The sequence below is a fragment of the Microtus oregoni genome, unplaced genomic scaffold (assembly GCF_018167655.1).
Source record: "Microtus oregoni isolate MIOR12 unplaced genomic scaffold, Mior012 000046F_ref0000063, whole genome shotgun sequence".
NCBI lineage: Eukaryota > Metazoa > Chordata > Mammalia > Rodentia > Cricetidae > Microtus > Microtus oregoni.
The window spans coordinates 4253611-4274113 of NW_024543220.1; the positions used below are offsets into that span (position 1 = coordinate 4253611).

A 20503-nucleotide genomic window follows, 5' to 3' on the forward strand; every position below is an offset into this window, starting at 1 on the left:
ATGAGACCCTTTTTCAAAAATCCCAACAAAACAAGGTAAACGAACAGAACAAAGTGAATGCCTCTTTTCAGACTGAAGAAATTATTTTTTTATACTGAGTTTTTCTGTGTATTAGCATGATCAAGTATGAAATCGTCTCAAATGCTTTGTGTATATCTATTGAATTGTATAATCTCATTTTCTCCAGTTATCATGCTAAATTAATTTGGGTTCTGATTAACAAACCAGCCATTTATAAGTAGGATGGTTGAGTTTTGTTTTATTCTTTTGTATATTAAACTATTTCAGTTGTTAATATTTAATCAAGAACTTTGTTCCAGGCTATTGTGGTACACATCTTTAATCCCAGCACTTCGGAGACAGAAGCAGGTGGATCTCTATGAGTTCGAGGCCAGGCCAGCCTGGTCTCCAGAGCAACTAACAGGACAGCCAGAACTATAGAGAACTCTGTCTTGAAAAAACAAACAAAAAGAAGGCCAGCTGGACTGGGTCTGAAAAAGCATGGGATAAAACTGGACTCGCTGAACATAGCGGACAATGAGGACTGCTGAGAAGTCAAGAACAATGGCACTGGGTTTTGATCCTACTGCATGTACTGGCTTTTTGGGAGCCTAGGCTGTTTGGATGTTCACCTTACTAGACCTGGAAGGAAGTGGGAGGTCCTTGGACTCCCCACAGGGCAGGGAACCCTGACTGCTCTTCAGGCTGATGAGAGAGGGGGAGTTGATTGGGTGAGGGGAAGGGAAATGGGAGGTGGTGGTGGGGAGGAAACAGAAATCTTTAATAAATAAATAAATAATAATAAAAAAACACAAAAAAATAAAAATAAAGAACTTTGCATTTATGGGATATTGCTCTGTAGATTTCCTCTCCCTTTAAAAGTGTCTTTCACTGGCTTTATTATTTCATTTTGGGGTGTGTGTGTGTGTGTGTGTGTGTGTGTGTGTGTTTGATGTGGCCATTCCTCTATCAACCACTTTCTGCCTTATTTTATACGATAGGGTCTCTTGGTGAACTTGAGCTCACCAACTGAGCTGGACTGCCTATCAGCAAGCCCCAGACATCCTTCTGCTCTACTTACTCAATGCTGAGATTACAATTAGACTACCCTGACTAGCTGTCTTCTTTCTTCTTCTTCCTCTCCCCCTCTCCCTCCCCCTTCCCCTCCTCTTCCTCCTCCTCCTCCTTCTTCTTTGGGGAGACTCCTGGGAATCCAGCTCAAGTTCTCATGCTAACACAGAAAGCTGTTTATCTACACAACTATCTTTAGCTAACAGGTGGTAAACACTGGACCATCCAGCATACAGGATGATGAGGTCGAAGTGATGATGATTAGTCTAACGATGGTATGTATTTCACATTGAGCTCTGCAAATGAACAAACATCTCTAACTTTTTGATTATTGTTATCATTATCATTATAGTTTTGTTATTATTATAATAGCTATGATATTAAAATATATAATTATATATACTGTACTTTTATATAAACATATAGTAATTATATAATATAATAATAATTATTATTACTATTTACAACATTTCACTATGTAGTTTTGGTTGGCCTATAACTCACCAGGTAGCCTGGAACTTACAGTGCAGAGATGTAGCAATATCTGCCTCCTGAGTGATGGGATTAAAAGCATGTACCACCATACCTTGAAAACTGTATATTTTTTACTTGCTTTACTGTTAATGTCTTCTAGAATTCAATCCAGGAAACCAACTTCCACACAGAACTGGGGTGCTTTAACTACCATTCAATTTATTTTAGTACATATTGTCTCTTTTCTTATGTTTAGTTTCATAATTTGTGTCTGATGTGGGATTCCCGTCTGTATTCTGTGGATATGTTTTATTACCACTAGTTAATAAAGAAACTTCTTTGGCCTATGACAAGGTGGAATAGAGCTAGGTAGGAAAACTAAACTGAATGCTGGGAGAAACAAAGCAGAGTCAGGCAGATGCCATGTAGCTGCCAAAGGAGAAAGACACTAGAACCTGATTGGTAGACCACAATCTTGTGGTGATACATAGTTGAATAGAAATGGGTTAATTTATGATATGAGAGCCAGCTAGGAATATGCCTGAACTATTGGCCAGTGTTGTAATTAATATAGTTTCCGTGTGATTACTTGGGTCTGGGTTGCTGGGAAACCAATGCACAATTTCCATTTACATAAAGGCATTCAACGTGGGGGCAATGTGCATTCATTTAATGCCTAAGCTTTAAAAAAGGGGGCTTCTAGACCCACAAAAAATGGGAGTCAATCCGAGCTTTGTGGTACCTGCATATTTTCAGAAAGGCTCTGTTTGCTGGTAGTGAGCAGAGGCATGGCTCCTTTAAGAGAAGACTTTCTGACTCAGTGTTAGCAGCAAAAACTGCCTGTTTTGTGCTGGCAGCATGAAAGGCTCTGGCTCTTCCCAGAATTTCTGCTACAGAGCACTTAAATGGGGTTTGTGAGCAGCTTGTTACAAATTGCTTTATGGCAACACAGACCCACTGTGTCCCTGGATCTGGGGCAATGAGCATGGCTCATAGAGGTGGTGAACATACAGCTGCCATGTTGAATGGGGCAACAGGCAAAGCCACAGCAATAGTCCTAGCCATGCTGCTTAGCATTAAAAAAAAAAAAACCCTCTCCATGTCAGAAAATGATTACAGATACACAATAAGACAGACTCAAACAAAAATACCTCTGAATGTGTCACAGTGTTAGATAAATGTACATGGGTTTAGGAGAGAGAGAAGAAAGAGTATAGACAGTCATAGATTAAAAAAGTAAAGATAGTAAAATAAATATTAAAAAGTAATAGATTAAAAAAAATAAGTCCTGTAAAGATGGAATATACACAGAGAGTCTGTATTATGTGTATTACTGTGTTTTCACTGGATTTTTTACTATTAATGAGTTAACTGCTGAAAAACATTTGATTCTGGGACCTGCTAAGCTAAACCAACACGTATATTTTAAAGGTATCATGACTTGAAAATCTGACTCTAAGGATATGTTACTTTGGAAAAGAGATTCTGTTTCTGTTTTTATAGAAGATGAGAACCTGTAGATTCCTTCTAAGCTAATGTGGTTTGATGAAACAAGACCACCCGAAAGGTCTCCATGAACCCTAAAGTTACTTCACCTAACAAACAGCAGGAAGCAGTTTGGCGAAAACTATGCCCAAATTCCCAGAATGATTGTTTATAAATGCTTGTTTTCATTTAAAGAGAAATATGATAAAGAAATGAATACTTTACTTTGGTATGGACTTTGGTTTATTGATATAAAATTTAAAGTCAGTTTTTTATATGTGTATTTGTACTCTTATTTAAGGTATTATGTTTATATAGCTCATTTAAAAATGCAATGTATAATTAAATATTTCAGATTAATAGGTAATCATTTATAATAGTCAAACTTGTAGTTATGTTAGTTATGTTTTCTAGATATACAGAAATATATTTCAGTTAGATAGATAATCTTCAACACTTCAAAGATCTATAGAATATGGCATTTAAAAAGTTTTAAGAACTTAGACTATACTTGACATACATCTTCTCCTGGCAGTACCAATTACTTCAAGAAGAGGATGGGCACTGAAGAGGCTCCTTATGGTGTTGGTTAGCCATTTGAGGAAGGAAGTGGTCTTGATGGTATGTTATATAAACTGGACATGCAGGACCCACAGAAAAATGACTGCTGAACTTGCATAAAGAAGGTGAGAGAGTCCTTCAGAGTTCCTACTTCATGAAAGAGTCTGCCAGACATTATAGAGGATACAAACAAAAGTAACTGAAAAACTACCAATGCAGGCAAAACAGTCTTTCAAATTTCCTGCTTCATGGAAAAGTTTGCCAGATATTATGGGCCTATAGGCTGAAGATGAATGCAACAACATTACAAAAGAAATTTGGGTGACTGTCCAGGCAACAAGATGCCTCTGTCTATTTTAGAGTTTTGAAAGTTGCTTATAATTCACTTCCTGTTTACGAAGGTAATATTATATCCTTCTGGTGTCTTTGGTGGAGTTGAAGAAAGTTATAGTTTTCCCTAGTTATGATAAAAGATAAATTAGATATGATGCTTTAGGCTCACAAAGAATTTTTCTAACTGAAATTCATGCTTGACACTTATTTTGTTATATGTAATTTTTACTATGTCAAGGTTAAAACCTTCCTTTGGACAAAAAAGAGAGATGATGTGAGATTCCCCTCTGTACACTGTGAATATGTTTTATTACCATTGGTTAATAAAGAAGCTTCTTTGGACTTTGGCAGGGTAGAATAGAGCTAGGCAGGAAAACTAAATTGAATGCTGGGAAAAAGAAGGTGGAGTCAGGCAGATGCCATGTAGCTGCTGAAGGAGAAAGATGCCAGAACCTTACAGGTAGGCCACAGACTCATGGTAATATATAGATTAATAGAAATAGGTTAATTTATGATATAAGAGCTAGCTAGATATATGCCCGAACCATTGATCAAACAGTGTTGTTATTAATATAGTTTCTGTGTGATTTTTTGGGTCTGGACAACCAGGAAACCAATGCACAGTCTCTGTTTACATGTGTCTATCAATAAGTCTGTCCATTTCACCTGAGTTATTGAAGCATTTGCTGGTATAGATTATGCAAATTCTCTTATTACCCTTTTAATATTTGTAGATCCATATTAATGATCTTACTTCCCTTCTTTACATTTTTAATTCTCCTTTATTGTCATGATCAGGTTATCTAGTGGTTATCACTTTGCTGATTTTTTTCAATCAAACAATTATTGACTTTACTGATTTGCTCTATCCTACATATATTCAGCACAGAACTACCTGCAGCTCCTTCTTGCAAATACTCATCTATACCTACCCCAATGATGTGGGAGGTGATATATGCTCTGAATATGTTTTATTGCCATTGGTTAATAAAGAAGCTGCTTTTGGGAAATGGCTTAACAGGGTAAAGTGCTGTGGGACAAAGGTCTGTACCCTTTCACTTGTATTTTAAATAAATGCTGATTGGCCAGTAACCAGGCAGAATGTATAGGTGGGGTGTCCAGGCAGGAAGTAGAGGTGGGTCAACGAGAATTCTGGGAAGAGGGAAGTTTTAGTTTGCAGTTGTCATGCAGACAGAGAGGAAGCCAGACACAGAGCAAGCAAGATGTGATTGCCTCACCAAAAAAAGGTACCAATCCACGTGGCTAACACAGACAAGAATAATGTGTTAATATAAGACATAAGAATTAATTAATAACAAGGCCAATCAGTTTATAACTAATGGAGATCTCTGTGTGATTTCTTTGGGACTTAACAACTGTGAGACCAGTAGGGACAGAAACTTCTGTCAAAAGTAAAGCCAGGCTGAAAGAGATATACATAGAGAGAGTAGGCAGAGTCAGTGAGAAGACACATTGCGACCCAGAGACAGACACCTTTGCTGGAGCCCACCAAAACTTTCCCCATAGACCACGACCTCATGATGATGCACAGATCAATGGAGATGGGTTACTTTAGGGTATAAGAGCTAGCTGGAAATATGCTTAAGCTGTTAGCCAAACAGTATCACAAATAATATAGTTTCTGCGTGATTATTTCAGGGCTGGGCAAGTGGGAATGAACTAACAGCTTCTCCCAATACCCTGATGTTTTCTAAGTCACTTGGGGATACAACTTGCAAAACTCAGAAATCTCTTATAGTAATCTGAAAGTCAAAAGATTCTTCTGTGGATAATATCATTTCACTAATATTCAGGATGGAAGGGACACATATAATGTCAACTTGAAGGTTGGCTCATTTAGGTTTCAACATGGTATTTAAGTGAATGTGTTTAGGGCACTTGAATATGCAGGCTATGATCACTTGTTGAACATTCATTTCCTTGTATGCCTATTGACTTTGGGAACACACAGGATCACACTAACCAGATCTGAAAGGAATGGTACCTAAAAGGATAACCCAGAGGTTGTATCCCGACACTCTCCTTCTAGGTGGAAAGAGTTGGAAGGACATTCTATGGAAACACTGTACAGCTACTAGCTCTAGATTCATTTCCAAATTCTTCTGCAGTATAATGCATCATATCTTATTTGGCTTTTTAAATGTCTTCCAGATATTGTCATTAGAGATACTCCCATGCCATTCATTCTCAAATCTTTGTAACTCAGTCTTAAGATAAGAAATAATATCTGAAACAATATATTCAATAAATTCTGGAATAACTAATGGGTAAACAGAAAGATAGTTTGCACTTCTTGTTGAAGCCCCAATTTGGGGTTAAAATGAGACAAGGTGACTTCTTTCCAAAAATAGAGAGGACACAGTTTGTCTGATTAATCTGTTATGAAGATTGATTAATTTAGCTTATTTATCATCCTTCTAAAGGCCTCCCTGGATCTTCCTCACTTTGTTCCCACTAGTTGGAACTAACAGTGTTAATTTTTATGAGAAAGCTAAGAATTTTTATGTATAATGGAAAGTGACCTAGTGACGTTTTCTGCTCTTGAGAGGACCACAGCCTTTAATACTCCACATTCCTCAATCTAATCATACACCTAATGAATGTCTGCTAAGTGCTTATTAATCTGCTGCATGTATAACACCATATGTGCATAAAACAGATCGGGATACACTCTCTGGAACCTTCAGTGAAGCTTGCCCCTGTACCAGCATCTGTCATCTTCATTCTTAGATAACCATTTGACCCCAGAGATAAAAGTCCTCTTCCAAAGCCTAGCATTATACATATAACTGTACTGTCTCTTTTAAACTCAACTTCAAAATCTACAATTTTCTGTTTCCTTCCTAAACCCATGCAAACATTTTCAAATACTCACCACCTTCCAGACTTTGGCCCATAGGATTGCTCTATGATTTTCTTTTCCTAATATTTTCCTTTTCACTGTAAGGAAATCTTCTATGAATCTCCCTGCCAAATCATGGCAATTCTTGAGGTAAACAATATTTTTATTAAGCTAAGTGCTGAGGAATATCAGATTTAGTAGGAATTCTTCTCAAAGAGAAAAGTGGATTGGTCTGTGGAGGTAGTGTCAATGAAACCTTGCCCATCCCGAGACTCAGATTATTTTTTAAAAAAATCTAATTGACTGTAGCAAATACATGTCTATTCTTTTCTATTAAGTCTGGAAGGAACCCACAGATGGAATCATGTATGCATTTAATATGAGGCCAACTTCCCATCGTGGTAAGATACTCACCTAACTAAGACAGGGATCTTTGGCATCTTCTTAGAGACTTTATAGAAACTTGTGTCCGCTTTAATTTCAGTGAAGTACACACCAGCTACACTGGTCACCAGATTCCCAGGAAATGTGAACAGAACTCTTTCATCTTCGCCCTGGTTAGCCCAATCCCAGGCTTGGCCTCCTATGAGCAAGCCCCCTCCACGTTTCACAAACTGGACTAGTTTGTCAGCCATGGTTTCACTGTAGGCATCAATACAGTAAACTCCCAGGGAGTCATTTACTTCAGGTTCAATTTGTGAGTCTATTCCACAACTCTCGAGGATTTTCACCAATGGTTCTAATGCTGGGTGTATGCCAATGGGAGACTTAGAGGAGGAACGGAGCCATCCCACAGCATTGACAAGGAAGACAAAGAGCTGAGTTTCCACCAAGTAGTCCTCATGAGCTAGTACGATCATGCGACCTCTGCCATAGGAAGAGGCAGCAATGATGACCTGGCCCATGTCATTCACCATCACAGGAAATGAAGCCTCTCCAATAAGAAGCAGTTCACATGGGACAGAATCCTCAGGGATATCCCAGCTTGTCACTCCAGTCATAAGGGACTCAAAGGTAGCAGAAGGAGTCGTCATGGTTCTGTTGGTTTCTACAGAGAAAAAGACCAAAGACCCAGTTTAGCAAAGAATGGTTAAAGAATCAAAACCCAAGCAAGGTACTTCTACCAGCTGTAGCAATGACATTACTATGTAAAAAGACGAACATTGAGACAACTTGAGTCTCAGTACCCATGTACTTAATTCATCCTCATGATCAAACTTAGAGAGTGCAAGATTCTCTTCTACCACAGAAAGAAGAGATGATGGTAGAATCGTGTCTCCCAAAGACAGTAGTTTGATTTCCTAACCCTCTGTTATCGATGAATGCAACTCGTTTTGGAAACAGGGTCTGGAGGTGCTACCTAGTCAACATGAGGCCATGTTGGATTTGGAAACTGAGGGATTGGCACGTAGAGTGCTAGTAGAAGATGGAGACAGAGAATGACGAGATGTGTCTGAAGACCGATGAATAACAAAGCTTGTTGGCAAAACCCAGGAGCTATAAGAGAGGCATGGTACAAATTCTACCTCTGAAACTCCAGAAGGAATCAGCACTACTGAAGCCTGGGCAGGAATATTTTAACCCTCCAGAACTGTGACTCTCAACCATCCTAATGCTACAACCCTTTAATAGAGTTCTTCATGTTGTAGTGACCCCCCCACCATAAAATTGTTTCATTGCGACTTCATAACTCCAAATTTGCTACTGTTATGAATTATAAATATCTGACACTCAACCCCTGTGGAAGGGCTGTTTGACTCCCAAAGGATTGGGATCCCCAGGTTGAGAACCACCGCTCTAGCACTTTGCAGATATAAAACAGCATCATTTTTAAGCCACCCTAATTGTAACCATTTGATGTGGATGCCTCTGAGAACCTGGCGCAGTGGTGCAATTTGCTATGCTTTCGCACCTCTCCCATCCATTTTGGTTTCCTTGCTGGGCTTATTAACTTCAGTTGGGAACATTTAGAACACCAGGCAGAAAAGTCAGGCATCTCCCGTTTCAGGCAGTCCCAAGCTGAATCAGAGAAACACGAAAGCTCTCTGTGGCTGAATACAACATGCCAGACAACCAGAAGCAGAATGTAGCAAATTATGAAGTTATGGCAGATTCTTCCTTGCACCTCAGACGTAGCTGAGAAGAGTGTTGCCTGTATATACCAGATCCCAAATACCCATCATTGGGAGCTTCGATTCAATGCTTCTCTACAATCTTCCACCAGTGTTCAGTCATGTGCACATACTACACATTTGCTCTTGTACTTGTTTGGTTAAGAGTAAATCACTCACTTATATTTGTGAATAATATGGGATATTCACAAGGGAGAATTCGAATCTGCTGTTGGGTATTGCAACCATCAGATTGAGCATTTATTGATGGTGACTGCACAGTTCTCTTATTTTGCAGCTAATGTTAAGGCTAATGCTGAGCATAAGGAATAATGGCTATGGCATACATTTTTACATATCTCTCTGGATCCCTGGAAAAGACCTTGACCTGAGTGCTTCAATGTAACATGAGGGCCGGCTTGTTGGGGTTTCTGTCCCGCCTGGTACCCCACAGCTGGCAAGTCCCAAAGAAAATCACACAGAGATCTCCATAAGTTATAAAACGGATTGGCCCATTAGCTCAGTCTTCTCATTAGCTCTTGTAGCTTATATTAACCCATTGTTCTTATCTATGTTAGCCACGTGGCTCAGTACCTTTCTCAGCCAGGTATTTTTCTCAGTACTTTTCTCATCTTGCGTCTCAGTGGTCTGGACTGGAATGGGAGGAATGGGCTTTCTCCTTTCCAGCACTCTCATGTTCTCATCGTCCTGCCTCTACTTTTTGTCTGGTTGACCCGCCTATACTTCTTGCCTGGCCAATCAGTGTTTTATTAAAATACATTGACAGAACACAGATATTACATACATTAAAATACATAAAATACATTAAATACATTGACAGAACACAGGCAATTCTCCCACACAACTTCGAATTCCACATCCATGGATGGAAAGAACTCTGTCGCAGGTAGCTAATAAACTCAAGTGCCGGCTAAAAAAAGTGGACCGCTGACTTGTGGCATGTCCCTAACTTACAGAATCCTTAAATTTGGAGCTGTGTGTGGTAGTGAACTTCTGAAATCTTAGCAATTAGGAAGCAGAGGCAAACTGCGAGAAAATAAAATCCTATTATGTTAAGCCACCTTATGTGCCGTTGTGTAATATGGTTACCTCCTGGAACTGAGACAGTGGTGTGGCCTGTGTCAGGAATTCAAGGGCAGACTTGGCTACACGAGTCTCTGCCTCTGAAACACAAAACACCTTTTCTTGCAGAAAAGAAGAGCTTCTATAGGTAAAATTCATGAACCTAATGCGTTTAGCTGTTAAATACCAGCACTGACTTTTTACCCCTCTCAGAGAATAGCTAACCAGCCAACAGAAGTTAGGGAGGAACTTGCCCTTTCCTTGCCTTTCCTGGTGCCCATAAATAACCAGGACAGAAGCGCACTGCGCAGAGAGAGTCACAGTATGTCCACTCTTCCTATTTCTTCCCATTTCCATTTGGTCACAAGCCCTGACAGTTTGCCAGAACACTGCGATTAACCCAATTTGGTTCTTTAGTAATTCATGTCTGGACTGAAGGAATCTTGTTTCCAAGTCTCCCTTGGGTCTGTTCCTACCCTTATTCTTCTGAAAGGACTCTAGTAACATTTTGTCCTTGAAGAGAAATCTACAGAGATTCACCTGTGTCCGCTGGAGAGACCCTTCCCCAGTGTGACCTTCCATACGGTGGGGTGGCAGCTCCTGCAAGTCTCCAGCTGATGCCCTTCTCCCTCGAAGCTATTACCCAAGACAGTGGCAGCTTCTTCTCCCTCCCTCGAGCTCTCAGAGCAGGACAGATTCTACTTCTCTTCCCTTCTTCCCTCAAACCTAGGACAAACTCTGCTCCCATTTCCGACTTCCTTTCTGCTTCCCCACTTGCATCCCCACTACCACCCTTCTGTCTTCGGGAACTCTACTTTTCTAAGTTAAGTTGTACCCAGAGGAGGAAATTCAAAATTTGCTATGGAAAAAAAAAAACTAATCTAAGGCACAAGTCAGACAATAGGAAGAATAGGAAGTATAATTAAGGTTATTAAAGGATGAACTGAGATATAGAGGAGGAGGCAGAGCAGAGAACATGGATAGATGAAGGGGAACATGAAGATAATTAATTGGCCCATCTATACCCCCTTGTAATAAGAATGGAAGAATTTTAAAAATACATCCATAGATGCTGAATGCCCCACAAAACTACAAATGGACACTAGTAACTGAAACCGGGGAGCGGGCATAGATCAGAGACAAGGGAGTTTCCTAGGATCACTTTCATGTATGTGGTCTAGGATCTGAAATTCAGTCATGCACTTAATCAATTTCCACATATCTCCCTAGACACTCCATCGTACCCCAAATGACATCCAGCTGCACATCTCCTCGCACCGCACACATTCCCTTAAGAGAGACCCACCAGACCTCTCTGTCTTGGCCAATGCTTTCCACAATGTAGAAGTCACACCCTCTGAGAAGAGAATTCATATTTATACACCTAACTCATTAGTTATTCTCTGAGACAGTTTGTGTGTACATGACTTAAATCTATTTGGCATCTATTTAGAATGATCTAGATAATATTTTTAGTGAGGATTTCAAGCCCCTGTGTGAGTTTTGAACCTTCTTTTCTGTGGCTAAGACAGTGATAACAATAGAGTAGCAACAGCAGTAATGACAGTCTTCAACTTTCTTATATTGCAACACATAATTTATTATATTTGCTTAATTCTGACAAACTTAAAAGGCATATATTATCACTTTCTCCACTGTACAGTTTCTTGGGGATAAAACCCCAAATCTTTTGAGTGGTCAGGGAATTTGTCACTTGCTTAATATCACATAGGTGGGTAAATGATGAACCTAGGCTCCCAATCCAGGAAATGCAGAGCTGGAGTACAGTTCTTTTAAAAATATTTATCTGTTTTATGTGCATGTGTGTGTGCTGGCTAGTTTTATGCCAACTTGACACAAGACAGAGTCATCTGAAAGGAGGGAGCCTCAATTGAGAAAATGCCTCCATAAGTTCCAGCTGTAGGGTATTTTCCTACCTAATGATTGATGGGGAAGGGCTAGTCCATTGTTGGTGATGATATCCCTGGCCTGGTGGTCTTGGGTTCTAGTTAAAGAACAAAACAAAAAGGATGAACACGCCAGTAAGCAGCACCCCTCCATGGCCTCTACATCAGCTTCTGCCTCCAGGTTCCAGCCCTCCTTGAGCTACTGTCCTGACCTCCTTCAGTGATTAAACTATGATGTGGAGGTATAAGTCAAATAAGCTCCTCCCTCCCCGACTTGCTTCTGATCATGGTGTTTCATCTCAGTAATAGTACCCCTAGTACAATATATGTTTGAGTAGAATGTACGTTGGCTGTGTGCCTGCGGAAGCTAACAGAGCTCAGAAGGAGTTGGATTCTCTGGAACTGGAGTTATAGGTGGTTTCAAGGCACTATGTGTGTGCTGGAAATCAAACAATAATACTCTTAACCACTGAGCTATCTCTCTACCCAAAAGCAGAGGTTCTTAAGCAGCAAGAATATGTTAGTGTTTGCTAAGTTCCAAGATTTTCTTTATATGCATATATATCCATGGAAGCCCCTGTTAAACACAGTAGCCTGGTCACATTAGGGATGGAAGAGGGCAAGTATTTTTCTTCATACACATTTTCATCCTTTAAATTGCTCCCCCCCCAGCTCTTATCCTCTCTCCCGTGTGATAGCTGTGGTCCCACTGAACTTACTACCATCTCTGTCAGTGCAAAAGTTATCCCAGGTGCAATCTGTACAGCAGGGAGAAAGCAGACATTCCAATCCGATCACAAAGCAGTCCCATAGCCCCAAATATGGCCTTCCCAGAGAAGGATGTATGAAAAGGGAGGTTTGGCCATCTTGGGGGAAAAGGATCCCTCACAGCTTGCACTTCCCTTTGATTTCAGATCTGTATTCCCTAGGTAGCTGTCCTGGATGTATGACTGAGAGATGGATTTGAGGGTAAAGGCACACCTGGGGTACTTCTTTGTAAACGGCTAGCCTGACCTTGCACTAATATCTGAAACACAATTCTCTGTGTCTTCTCTTTTCCATGCCCCTTTCTTCTAAGAAGGCTTTCTTTCTTTTTCCTTATACATCGGACACTTTCCCCAACATCCACCACGTTCTGCTAACCTAGAATTCAAACGTATCCAGTTCTTTCTTTGACACTCCACCCTAGACAGTTTCCACCACATCTTTATTTAATTTTAGCTTAAGAAATTGTTTCATTCACACATCGCAAAGAATGTATAATGCACTCAGAAGAATAATACAACAGTTAAAAAGTTAAGCTTTTTACTTGATAAGATTAACAGCATCAGTATTCCAAAGAAGTGTCTCTGGACTCCCCCACCTTGGATCCCTCCATCCCACCCTCCTCAGGAGTAAAATTAAAAACTTGGGTTTATGGTCCCATGTTCCTGTCTCACCACACTGAACCCTGCATTCCAGGGCTCCCAGGGCTGTCTCCCTCTACCTCACACTTGTTCACTTTTCCCGTTGGCTTACTAAAAACGAGGTATTTGAGGATTCTGACCCACCCTTTGCCATTAAAAGCCCAGGTGCTGCTTCTTAGCTGTGGGTCTGCTTGCCCCAGAGGGATTCTATCAAATACGCTGTGTGATAAAGATCTATCCACACCACCGGGGCAGCCACAACTAGCTGGAGCCTGACGAAGGCCGCCCCCTCACCTCCTTTCCCTTCCCTCCAATGGCCAGTCTGCAGAGTATGTGGGTGACGTCAGAGGAGGGGAGGGGGCGCTGGAGGAGGGAGGTTTGGCTAGCAGAGGAGGAGGGCAGCCAAGTGGAAAATCTCAGGCTGCGGATTCTCCAGGCCTCTGGACCAGAGACTGCCCTCTCCTCTACACACACCCACACTCCAGGCCCCTGTGAACAATGCGGAGTGGGCCAGCGATCTGGGTCCTAGTGATCCTGTTTGTTAGGCTCCAGAAGCCGTAAGGATGAAATGGTGCTCTATCATCAGCTACCTGTGTGACAAGTACGCCCACGCCCAGCAGCGCATTAGATGTGCTACTGCTGGTGGGGCCTGTCTAGAACTCACCCACACAAAGCGGTTGCACACAAACGTCACTGTCAGACCCAGGCCAGTAGGAGCAAGATCGCTGGGTCCGGGGTGGGAGTGGGGGGGTGGGATGCTCAGCCTTGGAGCACAGTAAAATCCCCGTCAGAAGGCTGGCAGGAAGCACCAGGCAGCCGCTGTCCAGATCTGGACACACCCAGGCCCGCAGCACCCAGGTCCCTCTCGTAGGTCGCCAGCGTCCCCAGAGTAGCCCTGGTCTCCCGCTCGGCCCGCCTCCAACCCCGGCGTCCAACCCGGGTCACAGGCTCCTTCGCCCACCGACTTTCCCTGAGGGCCACTCACCCTGCGATTCCACCAGTGCAGCTGTCTTTGCGCTGCAAGGGCCGCGGAAGCGAGCGAGCCAGGGGCTTCTCTGCAGAGTACCGCGGTGTCTCGGAGCAGCGGACGAAAGCCTGAAGCCGAGCGGGGAGGAGACCCAAGCCAGAGAAGAGGAGGGGTTCCTAGCCAGTCTCCTCCCACTTCCTCCGGCTGGAGTGGGAGCCCGAGGGGCGGCGCTTGACAGGAGACAACGCTTCTTTGTGTCGCTGGCTCAGGCGACAAGGCGTTGAGGTGGATTAGGGACACCTAGAGGAGGTCTCATCCTAGCAATGTGGATGGCCATTTTATTAAAACTTCAGTGGGTTATTTCTGTTTACTAGGAAGGTACAGGATGAACCAACCAAGGCATGTGCATTCTGACTTACCGAACGCTTACGCAGAACCCAAATCCCTGTTTAGTTTAGGATGGATGGACCTTGATATATTGCCTAGGGAAACGCACACGAATTGCAGGGATGGTTGAATATGCTTTTGTTTTTGTACTGGGGATGAGAAAGGAAAGAAACCTTTCTTCCTGTCAATACTGTTTAATCTGAGAAATAGGAGAGAGGATACTGCATATTACCACACTGATCTCACCGTTATGTGTGTGACTTTGGTAAATGCAAAAATAACATTTCAAAGGAACAATAGACAGTTGAAGTACTTTGCTCTGGGAAGCCGGTCCTGCCTGACAACCAGCTGACCTCCCTTTATGAACCGCCTGGTCCTATCTGGGTGATGACTCCAGCTGTTACACTGCCAGGTCTAATAAGTAAAATGTGGAGAAGGGCTGTCAGTGGTGGGACTGATTCAAATCTCAGTGACACACTTCACCAGCTGTGGGGATTTAAGCTACTCGATCTACACCCAGATGGAAGGTTTAAACAGATGGGCTAATATGTGTTCTCAAGAGAACACCAGGCATAAATACAACTGTGTGACTATCTTGACAAAATAAATATTCAGACATCCCAAGATTCAGCGTTTTGTGCTTTGAATCCTAGTAGGGTTGGGATGCACGCACAAACCACACTTTCTTTCCCCATCTCTTTTCAATAGCCTTTCTCCCAAATAAATCATATGAATTCTAATCAAAGTCCCTTCGGCAGGTAGGGTTCAGTGGCAGGTTTTATTTAGAGGGACCAAATGGAATAAAACCAAATAATCAGAATTCAGGTCCTGTCAGGTAAAGGCCATCCAAGAGACAGGAAGTACATACCCTCTCTTGTTCAGGTCTCTGGATTCTGAGGTCTCTGGATTCGGTATATATGCTCTCTCATCCAGGTCTCTGGATTCCCAGCAAGTGAGGAGCTTTGATTTGACAACTAAGTCCCACTCTGACAGAAGTCAGGATTGACAGTTTGTCAGGATAAAATCTCCTTCAGTTGGGGGGGGGGGGGGCGAGGGAGGCTGAACGTCAGAATTAAAATGCATGCTGCTTATATAAAAATACATATAAACGGTAAAAGTTATATGAGAAGAGTACACGCTAACCTGCTTCCAAGAATGGGGCTAGGGGGCTAGGTTTCAGAAAATGGGGGGGGGGGGGAGCAGGAGCGGGAAAGAGGAGGGGGAGATTACGAAGGTGAAAAAACGTCAGCAACCGAAAAACTACATTTCCGTTATGTAACTTTGAAATATTTCCTAGTGAAAACTGTCTAAGGGCTGAAATTAACAGACTTTTCTTAATTAAGTTTCAGGGTGGAAAATGAACATATTGAACAAGAGCTGGAGAGATAGGTAGATAAAAGCAGACACCGCCGAGGTGGGGAAGTCACAAGACCTCGCCTTTGACTGACAGCAAGCAGTCTTGAGCCCAGAGCTCCGCGTGTTGTCCTAGCATCGCGGGCTCCCAGAGACCTCAGAATTTAGGTCTCTCACCAGACTGTGGCAGACCCCAGCGGCCTTAACCCAGCCCTGTGACTGTGCCTTACAGAGCTTCCTTCCTGCAGGGCTGTGGCAAGGAAATACACAAACAGCCCTGGGATTCAGTGGTTGGTGGTAGGTGGGCTGCACAGAGAGAGGAGGGGACCAATCCTAGGAGTCAATTGATCACTTTGAGGGATGAGGGCGGAGCTCCGCCAGATGCTCTGGTTTGCCCAGGACTTGTTTGTGTCAGTTTCTGATTCCCTTAACCCCCAATGCTCGGGACCCAGCCCAAGCACTTATCTTGGAAGTATAGTGCACACGCGGCAGTGCCGCCCCCCCCCCCCCCCCCCCCCGCCACTACCTGATAAGCAATGACTGGGTTTTTTTGGGAGTGGGATCTAAAACTAAACCTTGTAGCCATGGCCTGGCTTTTTGCCATGTCCTGCTGAGCCTTATCAGTCTGTAGCTTGTGATCCCAGGGGCAGAACCCCTGGGAAAAGCCACTTAGGTCTTTTCATGGGGGCCCCAAAGGCTGAAGGAGGTCTGTGCTAGTCCTGTACAATCTCCAGCTTCCCACTCCTCAACTTTCTTGTCTCTGTTTCCTCACTGCCAGGTAGAAGATGCAGTTCCCAGACTAGATCTTTGCGGGAAAGCAGATTCAATGGCTAAAGGCTAAATGACACACTACATCACTTAAGACTTAACAACTCCCCAATGCAGAGGAAGTATAAATTAACAACTGTGTTTTTATTTTCTTTCAATTTCCCACTTTACCCAGGTCATACCCTGGTGGGCCACAGTGTGATAGTTGATAGATCTAGGAACACCTAGATCTAGGAACACCTAGATGGTCCTCTGGGCCTGTCCATAGGGATCATCTTGATTAGGTTAACTGTGAGGGGAATGTGGCTCCATTCCCTAGGCTCGGACCCCGAACTGTACAAAAAGGAGAAAGTGGGCTGAGCACAGACATTCACCATCTCCTGCTTCCTGACTGCTGAGGAGCTGCCTCAGACTCCTGCCACTGTGGCTTCCGCCATGAGGCAGTATCACACCAGACTGTACACTAAAACAAATCCTTCTTTAAGTGACTTTGTCAGTGCGTTTTATAATAGCAGCAGAAAAGCAACTGATGCACATGGCGTCTGCTGGATTGATAAAATGAAGAAATGGCCGTGAGGAGAGGAAGGAAGTGCCGAGAATGACTCCTAAGGAAACCAACCGCTGTCAGATGTAGAAGAGTTGTCTGTACCATGCATTTTCTCTTCTCCTTCATTCCCAAATGAGTCTCCCTCTTAGGCCTTTTGATTTTTTCATATATCTCTAAATACCTTCCAAAATTATGTTTTTATTTTAATATTCAGTGTGTGCATGCATGCACACATTTGGGTGCCTGTGGAGGACAGAAGAGAGCATTGGGACCCCTGGAGCTGGATGTTAGCTGTCTATTGTGAACTGAACTCAGATCCTCTGGAAGACCAGCAAGCACTCATAACTACTGAGCCATCTCCCTGGCCCCTCAATGCCTTCTTCAATACATGAGCTGGTTCTTCTTTCTTCCTCTGTCACAGGGTCCCTATTACTAAATCAGTTCTAAGTTCTACACCCTTTCTTATTTCTACTTCTTGATTTCTCTTGTTTTGCTTATGGTTTTAGCCCTTCATACTTCCAAGTAAGGGACACTGGTATAAAATTTTGAAAGCACTGAAGTAACTTTTGAGATAGTAAGTCTATGTGCCCAGTCACATGTGAGGGAAGGAACAATCTATTGACAATCTATAGTTTAAAGTATTCTTTCAAAGTATTAGCTCAACTCTTATATTGCTAAATTCTCTCAACATGTATTTTCAGTGAAACTTTTACAATCCTACTTTCACAAGGAACATGTTATCACATAAAAATAAGGAAAGACTAGTTACTTCAAGAACTGGAAAATCAATAACTTTTTGTATTTAAGTTAAAATATTAAGAGTAACATTTTGAAATGAAAGACAAAACTGTTTACTAAACACCCTTAAGTCTCTCTACCCAATAGAAGTGCATACAAATTTTACTTGAAAGCTATAATGACTACCTTAATTGTCATCATAGAACCTTCATCCAGTAACTGATGGAAGCAGATGCAGAGATCCACAGCAAAGCACTGGACTGAGCTACTGGAGGCCAGTAGAAGAGAGGGAAGGGTAATAATATGAGCAAAAGGATCAAGACCATGAAGGTAATACCCACAGAAACAACTGTCCTGAGCTAGTGAGAGCTCACTGGCTCTGGACTGATAGTGGGGTAACCTGCATAGGACCAAATTAGGCCCACTGATTGTGGGGGACAGTTGTGAGGCTGGGGCAGTCTGTGACTCCACTAGCAGTGGGACCAGGATTTATCCCTAGTGCTTGAACTAACATCTTGGAGCTTATTCTCTTTGCAGGAATACCTTGCTAAGCCTAGATATAGGGGGAAATGCCTTGGTATTGCCTTGAAGTGAAGTGTCAGACTTTGTTGACTCCCAGTGGGAAGCCTCACCCTTTCTGAGGAGTGGGTGGGGGTAGGGTGAGCTGGGAGGAAGCACAGGGCGAAAGAAGGAGAGGGAGTGGGAATGGGGATAGCTATGTAAAACTCGAAAAGATTGTATTAAAAATTCTTAATATAAAAGAAGTATATATACATTGCAGTAGTTTAAATATGAGGTGTCCACCCCAAAAGGATCATTAGTTGAAGGCTTAGTTCTCAATTCTTAGCTTGACTGGCAGGTGCTTAGATCATGAAGGCTCTCACTTTAGACTCTAAACTAATTGGCTAGTAAGAAGTAGGACATAGTAAGAAGTGGGTCACTTGTTGAGCACCTTTGAGACTTATAGTTCACCTCAGACATTTTCTTTCCTCCCCTCTTTGCTTCCTGACTAAGATGAGGTGAGCAGTCTCGAGAAAGCCTGCCTGACCACTGTAGTCTTTCCTTGTCTCAGACCACGGCAATGGAGCAAATCTACCAAGCATTGAAACCTCTAAACACACCAGCCTGAGCAAACAAGTGTTTCCCTCTCTCTCGGCTATTTATCACAGATATAAGCCTAACACATACAGTCACTTAAAAGAGAAAAACCATTTTTACTAATAAAGTTCAGAATAACGTTCACCTGAGGATAAGACAGTGAATGTCCCCAACTGTGATCTGGTTTATTTTTACTTTTGTTTTGTTTTACACATTGTTTTTAAACATTTTAAATACTGATCCAAGGATGTTTTGAGTTTGTAAAAATTCATAAAGCTACATAAACATCTATGCTTCATTGTTGATATATAGTCTTGCAAGTATTATGCTAATAGGAGGTTATGGAAGTTATTTTTTGGTTGTAAAATTATTTCAATTAGATGTCCCATGTTAAGCCATAAAAGACTACAAATACAGAATATAAGTGTGTCATTATGACATGAAAGTAAGGGATATGCAAAGTCAAAATAAACTAAAAATAGGGACGCCAAGAAGTAAGCACAGGAACTACCTTTCATCATGACTTTTAAGAACCTTGGGGAATGAATTAAGCGTGACTTTATGGCGTCACGAGCTCACAACAGCACCAGCAAGCTCACACCTGTGAATGGTTGGATTTAAGGCTCACTGACAAGAGGCGACCTTCTTTAGAGTAAGTTTAGCAAGAAATAAGTGACCCAACAAAAAAGAAATGGATACAACTTCCTTATCTCAGCTTTCCGGGAGGATGAGGGGAAAGCATTCAGGATTCATAACTAACCACACATCAGCCACACATATAGATTTACAATCCAAATGATTGTTACTTTTACTAACTGAAAACTCCAAGCAAATAACATATTTTGAAATAGTTCCAGTTTGGTAATATATCAAGTATGTAGAAACTAATACAGACTGTTTCTGGAGAACATTAAGTTCAATGTATACAAAGAATTGTTACAGAGGAAAAAAACAAAACTCCACACAAAAGAGGCACCTCACAATGACAGCTGTAGAAAGTCAACAGACATTCCAGGAAGGACCATGAATAGAAATCATCACAAACAATATATCGGAAACAGGTAGAATTCAGAGAAGTGTTAGGCGTAGAATATAAACTAACCATATTTAACAGACAGAAACAAAGGAGAAAATGTAAAACAAGTCTGAATATTACATAGCTATATTTATAAGATATCAAACAGAATTAGAAATGAAAAATAGGATAGTTAAAATATAACGTTCAAAATAAAAACAGTTCTTGAATAGATTAAATAGATGATTACACAAAATTAAATGTAAATTATTGCAGTGAATCTAGAACAGAGGAAATTTAATAAAAATTACTGTACTGGCTTTAAAGTAGAGGAAA

General features: G+C 41.8%; 1 protein-coding gene across 3 annotated transcripts in view; it reads right to left on the reverse strand.

Moving 5' to 3' along the window:
* Positions 1-20503, reverse strand: part of LOC121435351 (TRPM8 channel-associated factor 1) — a 46970-nt gene that overhangs the window by 13906 nt on the left and 12561 nt on the right. For 2 of the 3 annotated variants that reach the window (XM_041634615.1, XM_041634617.1), the window contains exon 2: positions 7202-7835. In XM_041634615.1, coding sequence (XP_041490549.1) covers positions 7202-7821 — 620 coding nt within the window. In that variant the 5' untranslated portion in view covers positions 7822-7835. Of the gene's footprint in view, positions 1-7201; positions 7836-14279; positions 14395-20503 lie in introns of those variants that run through there. The other variant, XM_041634616.1, reaches the window with a different exon arrangement.